Here is a 7,224-nt window from a genome sequence, read left to right on the forward strand (position 1 = left end):
GTTGGAAAAAATATGGATATTTTAGATGGTTTTCGTTTCTTGTTTATTGTGTGTGAATATCTCTGATAACTTTCTCTATTGCTCACTATCTTGAGCCTCGTGAAAGTTATAAAGACTTCTGTAATATATTTTTAATTATGGTGGAAACTTTGGAGGGCAAGCCCCAGGCTGGGTCTACTGTGCGCTCCATTTGAAAATCTGCAGTGCCCACTGCCGTTGGCAATTTGCCACAATTTTGGTTTCAGTTTCAGTTTATTAACGCAAATTTATTGCAATTAGTGGTGGTGAAATAACAAAAAAATACAAAATAAATCGCCTGGCGAGGGCGCAAAAGTTTTTAATTTAGAGCTAGGCTTATTAAGTACCCTTGCATCCCTCCTCCACGACCGACGACCAGGTGAGGAAATGATTAAAAAAGTTGCCAAGGAATTAAAGATTAGTAATGCAAAATTATGCGCAATTTTCATTTCATTTTACGTACTTCCCCCCTAGAAGACCATAGCGAAGAGCAAAGTTTGGCTTACACATGGCCGGAGCGGAATCCACCCAAATCCTTGCTATGCTCCGCCCTGCTCTGCATCATCATCTTCAGGAGAGAAGGAGAAGCTAGCGAACACACGGATCATTCGGGCATGAAATTAACAACGCTCTCGAAAATATTGCTAAATGCAAAAATATGGCTAGCCGGCGAAGACGCTTTCAGATGCAGTTGCCAGATACTTGCAGGCAGGGCGCACGGCAGGAGACAGAGGCAGACGACAGGGTCTTTGGGTATTTAAATAAACTCATCCTAAGCGATTTATGGTTATTGTGTGTCGAAAGTAAAGCTGCCATCGATGGATGGCTTTCCGTTAAAGGGTTAAAGTTGAGTCTGAAAACTCCACCAGAGACTAAAGAGATTCGTAGAGCCATTTCGATACCAATTAAAATTTGAGTTAGCTCTCTCGCAGCAGTGCCCAAAGATACAATCATTTTCGTGTAATTGTAAAATCAAATCATATTCCCTGTACCATAGAAAATATTTATGCCCCACTCCATGCATGGCCATGCCACGAACTCCCCCCTTACCTCTTGAGGCAATTGTGTGGCTGACTGGCAGAAAAATGAACTGCTTGTTAGGAAGCAGCCATCCAAGTCCAAGCCCTGCCTTAGGGTGCAGTTTGGATGATTTTATTTTTATTTTCGCCGAGTATTATTCTCCAAGTGCCTCCCCCGAGCGTCCTTTCATGGAAAATGGAAAATTTTTGTATTTTGTATTGTTATTATTCTTGTTGTTGTTGTGCGGAGCTCAAGTTGCTGCTCTTGAGGGTTCACTTCATGGCAACATATGCGAAAAAATTGACCACCGAGCTGGACTTCCACTTGCATGAAGGTGTACATAGCGCAGAGGCTGCCGAGAGGTGGTGCAAGCAAGTCTGTAAGTAATAATCTGAGTGATTGGATTGAAGATACATACGTACATATAGAATGTAATTGTTGTGAGGAAGTCACAACGCTTTAGCCGGTGAAATTAAATGAGTTGCAATTTGCAATCCCTCAGCATTTAGAGCTGTCAGAAACCCATTTAACTTAACTCTTGCTCTTGAAACGAGTTTTACCTTGCAATAGTCGTACATTTAAAGTCTTTGCTATGGCTTTAAAGGACACACAGAGCCGAGATGCATTGCCATTGCCCATGGGAGCTTTGAGAACTTGAGCAGCTGTCAAAAAACTTGTCTCGCTCCAAATCGAATTAAGTTCAATTACATTTCTGTGGATTGCAGGCGGCACAGCATAGCGCAGCAAGCCGGGAAAGAGTGCAGGCTGAAAGGGCTAACCCATCCATCCAGTGATGAACTGTCACACAGTTTTTTGGTGCTTCCTTTGGCTCCTGCTGGAAATGGAAATCGACAACAGAAACATGTTGCAGACAGGCAGCCAGCACACATGCATTGGCATAGGTGGTGCGGTGCGAAGCGAAGCGGTGCGACAAGCAGTAAGAGTGTGCGAAAAAGTGTGAAAACATTTTTGATTCATTAAAAATTTAAAAAGTTCAAAGTGTTTTGGCAGACGCCCACCCCTTCTCTGTCTCTCTGTCTCACTGTCTTTCTGTCTGATTGTTGGTGTGTCTATGGAAATGGAGCTGCCTACTGGTTTTGTTTTCGAGTGCTGGTGCTGGGGCTGTGTGACAGCTGTCGATGCACGCTCTTAGCCGCACTCTAGAGCATGTATTTAAGGCTTTATTGAATCCTTGGAGCCATTCGGCTCAGCTCACTGTAAAACTTGCAAATCACCAACGAGCAAGGTCTCAAGGCTCAAAGGAGGGATACTTGTCGCCCAACTGTGACCGGAGCGGACCGGAAATTGTTCTGCGACCATGAAATGTGCTCGGAAAGGATTTTCGAGTGCCCCGAAAATATTAAAACGTTGCCTTTTCATTCTGTTTCGGCTTTTGGAGAGGGCTCTCTCCACAAGTTCCATCTATGCAAAGGACGATGGCGAAGACAGCTTGCCACTAAGTGGGGTGTGAGGGCGTTTGGCGTGGGGCTGGCGGGGGAGGAATGACAACGACAAGGAGATTGTCCTCTGGCTTTGATCTGGCTGCCTCAGATTTTCGGCTTGTCCTCAAACGAAATGCAGTCGAGCGTCAATAAGCGCACCTGCGTACATCAAGACGAATCCAGGGGGCTCACAGTGGTACGGTGCTCCAGGAGACGATGACAGGACACTCGATGGCAGGGGACGATGCTCTTTTGCGGTTGCTGCCCCACTGTGCCTCTTTCTTGTGCTCAATGGGCGTGTAAGCAACGAGTAAGCGAATGAATGAATGACTGACTGAATGAATGGATGGTGTATAGGGCGTTGTCACACTCACAGTTCGAAGCGTTCTAGAGCTGTCCTTTTTTTTTCGCCATGCCACTTTTCTGGGAGAGGGGGGAACGTCGCACAAGGGGCAGTGAAGCATGTGGCAAAACGATAAACACATTGCGAGCCCTGCATTGTAATCACTTTGACATTTATGCATATCAGGCAAAAAAAGAAACCCCCAAAAGAGACTCTGTCATCCTCTCAACGTCTTCGTCATCGTTCTGGTTCGGGTGCGGGTGCTGGTTCTCGTCCTGTCCCATCCCTCGTCTACTCTCTACTCATCTCCATTCAAATGTGGCATTTTTAATGATGTCCAAATAAATATATTGTATAGAGTCCGATCAGCCTGTGCATATTTTTATGCTGGTTTGATTTTCATTTCATTTTAAATTCAAATGAAATAAATACGAATCCACAAGTATCCATCCATCCGTCTATCCATTCGTTCTGGTCGAGGCATTACCTTGCATCTGTGTATTTATCTCTCTGTTTGTTGAATTTCGTTTACTGATACCCACTAATCGGTAGGATAGGGCGATATTGGTCATACTTGTCAAAGGAAGAAGAGAGTTATGAAACATCTGTTAATGACAAACATCTACTGTGTTTTGAGTTGTAAGAGTAAGGGCCATTTTTTAAGAAAGTTTTACTCTTTTGTGTTTTACGTTTACAACATAAACGTTTAGTTTCGTCATTGATGTGATTTCTTAGCTTGTGTGCTGTTAAGAGCACAATTTAGTGCTGTTGGGCGCACTCATTTTTCCCCGCCTCTATTATGTTTAACAGAGAATTTATTACAAAGTATCGATAATAATGACAGCCGATTGCACGAGAACGGGTTAAGATTGGGTTAAGGTTCCCGGGACTTAAAGGTATTTTATAGTCGTGTTAAGATCGAATATATTCGTAAATTTTTACAATCATTTTTTCAGCAAAGTTTGCAAAACGCAAACTTCAAAGCGTGTTCACAAGGATTTATAAAATTTGAAGAAAGAAGCGAAACGAACCGCACCGATTTCGTTCTTGCATCTTGTTCAATCAGTGAAACTTTTTAATAGGCGTCAAATGATACAGAATGGATAGTCTACGGTAGCGGTCGCAAGGAGCAAGAGAGGGAGCATTAGCAGGAAGTGAAGAACACTCCACTCCAGCAAAACTATCTGCTGTCAGCGATCCCAGCAGCACCGCCTGGCTGAGTGGGAAACGTCTAACATAATAAAGCGTCGCGGAACACAATGTAATGAAATAATTTCCATTGTTAAAATAATAACAATATATCAGGCAGACACTGCTATCCAACTCCAACGCGCACGACAAGAATAGCAATGCCGTTAACGATGCTCCCCGTGGCAGGAGCATCAGGCACTGGAGGAGGACGGGGAGCAATGTTTGCCGCGGCTGACTTGACAGTTTCCAAAACAGAACCAAATTCTGCGGCCTTCATTGTGGATAGCATGGTGGGAGCAAGGGCACTGGTTGAGTAGAAAGGCTTGTCTGTGAGTGTCTGGGCCACATGTTGCCGGCGAAAAAACCAATTTGTTATGCGCTATAGTGCAATTTAACGGCCCTTTGATTCCCCAAATTGCGTGGATGCATTTGAAATGTTGAAACACAATGAAGACTCAGCCCGGGAATCCCAAACCCCAATCCTTATCCTGGGACTAATTGCCAGCGAAATCTCCATGCCGAACACGTGGAGCTTCTTTTGGGTGTTTTTATTGCAAAACTTTGACCAAAACAGAACTTTGCTCATAAAGAATTAGGGTCAGCCAGCCGCGAGCTGTACCATTTGTATTGCAGTCCGAACCTTTTTGGCTATGTTAATTCATTAATACTCGCCGTACAGCCTTGACCCAAGCGGCCGTTGTCTTAGGCCCCCACCCTACAGCGGTAATTGCCATTTTAATGCTGCTTTACAGTGCACAAAAGTAGCGAAATAAAAGTTAAACTCTTGGAATTACGTACAGAAAACTAATACCCTGGCGCATTGCTTACGCAATTAGGCCGATCTGGCTGAATGGCTCCAGCCGTGACTCGATTACCTTTTCATTCCCTTTGTTGGGCACTCTTGCTCCGAGTTTATGCCACTATTGATAGTCCTGTCTGCAGCAGCGGCACAGTGTGCCGATAATCTTTTAAAAACATACACGGCACTTGATCTTCAGACAGAAATTTATTCAGGCAGAGATTTTTAAGCCGTTTTCATTTTTAGTTTGAATTATGCAATCAGCCATCTGCCGAGAGCTCTGATGGTCCACCGCCGCTATGTAAGCCCGTCTCACTCCATTTCGTTCCATTCGTTCTCTTGGAGCATCGCCTCCTCGGCGGGAGTGAAGTCATTCGTGATGTTGAAAGTCTGACGCATCTCCTCTGGAGTCTTGCCCTTGATCATGTTGGCCACGGTCTTGCAGCACAGCGTGAGCAAACCCTTGACATCCAGATAGTTGGCGGCCATTATTAGCTCAAAGAGTGTGCCGTGGTCTACCTTAAGTAAATCAGCGTCCCATGGGCCGAGATCATGTTCAGGAAGTTCAGGATCGTCCTTATGGTATTCGGCCCAGTTCAGAACAATCCGCAAAACAAAGGAATTCACTTTCGTCAGGGGCACAATGGTCTCATTCTCATCATTCTCCAACTTGCAATCCTCGAGCATAAACTTGATAGTTCCCAAACACTTTGCGGTCTCCATGTCGACATCGAAGATATCGCCCTCCGAGGACTGCAGTTTAATCTTTGGCATTTTCGCAATTGGTTTTCTCTGTAAATGGTTGGAAATTGAAATATACATACTTACATATACATATATGTGTAGCAAAAGTTCTACAAAAATGTATGTTTTCACGTATGCATGTGTGTATGTATGTATATACATACATAAACACATACGCGAATACGGGTCAGTTTTCGGGTTGTATTCCCTTTTTACTGATCTTTACTTGTTGTTTAATTTGAATGCGTTTAAGTGGTTTTCCAGGCAACAATATTGTTCTGTGGGCAGCGGTGAAAAATAACGAAATTTAAAAATAAAGTTCTAGAAAAATCCAGCATTTTATGAAAGCTAGCAAACGTCATGTATATGTATGCAAGCACATGCATACACACTTAAGGATGAGTCTGTGTGCGAATTTGTTTCTCCATAAAGCGCGTGGAAGTGCACGATTCGGGTTGTCTTCCCTTTTTACTGATTTTTACTTGTTTTTTAATATGAAAGTACGCTAAAGTAGTTTTCCAGTCAACAATATTGTTCTCTGAAAAGCGTTGAAGAAAGTTCCAGAAAAAATAAGCACACAAGAACAAACAAATACAATTAATGAATGCGCCTGTGTGCGTTATTTTTTAGCAAAAACGAAGAGCCTGGAAGTGCAGATGTCGGGACTTCTTCCCGTTTTGTTTATTGATAAAACGAAACACTCACCGATATTTGTTGTATAATTTTAATGCTTAAAACGAAAATCCAGGCACTAATTTCAGTTTGACAAATTTTACAAATTGTAAATCCGTCGTGGTTCGTGCTGATTAAGAGAAGAGCTTGTTACTGTATCGATACAACATTGTATAGCAATCGATACAATGTTTTATCGATACAGTAACAAGCTCTTCTCTTAATATATATATTCTCTTTCCATATATAAAAAAAAAATTGTCTCATCTCTTATGTGGGCACTGGTAAGGTCACCTCTTTAATTGAATTTAGTGAATTTCACTCGAAATTTTGCAGTCAAATAAAATATGGTTTCATACAAAATAGTAGACACATGATTTATTTTTTTTTTCTACTTTCTCCGAGTTTTTAAAGGAACATTTTGTAAAAAAAACCTCACGAAAATCCACATTTTTGATTTCAAAGCTTAATAATTAATTAATTAACAAAATCGGAAGATTTTTCTTATTACCTACACAGCTTTGCCATTTTGGTGAAACCTAAATTAAAATTGTGAGTTTCCGTTTGATTGATATGATTGATATGCTTGTTTAAAGTTATGTCAGTTCATGACTGAAGGCCAAATTTCAGATAAAAAAATTTAAGTACCAAAATCGATATGATTTTTTTTTGAATTTTTGGATGTCATTTTATACATTTTTATGATCAATTAATTAAGTAATTATACATAAAATTTTGTTTAGTTAGTTTAGTTTAGTTTTCATGAAAAAAAAATTCCAGATAGAACTATTCAGTAATTGAGATTAGTTACTGAGATTAGTAACTATATATTCGGTTTTTCATTGCTTTGGTTTCTATCGATGGCGTATACATACATACATATATCGATAAGAGCACTCAGAAGAATAGTAATGTAAATAAAGCCCAGTACCGCTAACCATAGAATGAGCCCATGGTCAGTGATCCGATGCATGAATTATATCATCAAAAACACT

At 41.5% G+C, this 7,224-nt stretch overlaps 1 protein-coding gene across 1 annotated transcript; it reads right to left on the reverse strand.

Annotated features, from left to right (window-relative positions):
* Nucleotides 1–5,035: 5,035 nt before the first annotated feature.
* Nucleotides 5,036–6,353, reverse strand: LOC117893715 (S-phase kinase-associated protein 1-like). The gene is made up of 2 exons (XM_034800403.1): nt 6,263–6,353; nt 5,036–5,605 (listed from the first exon to the last, which is right to left on the reverse strand). Exon 2 carries the CDS (start codon nt 5,585–5,587, stop codon nt 5,126–5,128), a length of 462 nt encoding a protein of 153 aa, XP_034656294.1. The 5' UTR covers nt 5,588–5,605; nt 6,263–6,353; the 3' UTR covers nt 5,036–5,125.
* Nucleotides 6,354–7,224: the final 871 nt, after the last annotated feature.

This window comes from Drosophila subobscura, chromosome J (assembly GCF_008121235.1).
Source record: "Drosophila subobscura isolate 14011-0131.10 chromosome J, UCBerk_Dsub_1.0, whole genome shotgun sequence".
NCBI lineage: Eukaryota > Metazoa > Arthropoda > Insecta > Diptera > Drosophilidae > Drosophila > Drosophila subobscura.

Coding starts and splice junctions, on each gene's coding strand:
- LOC117893715 (XM_034800403.1), bottom strand. CDS start 5,587: ATGCCAAAGATTAAACTGCAGTCCTCGGAGGGCGATATCTTCGATGTC.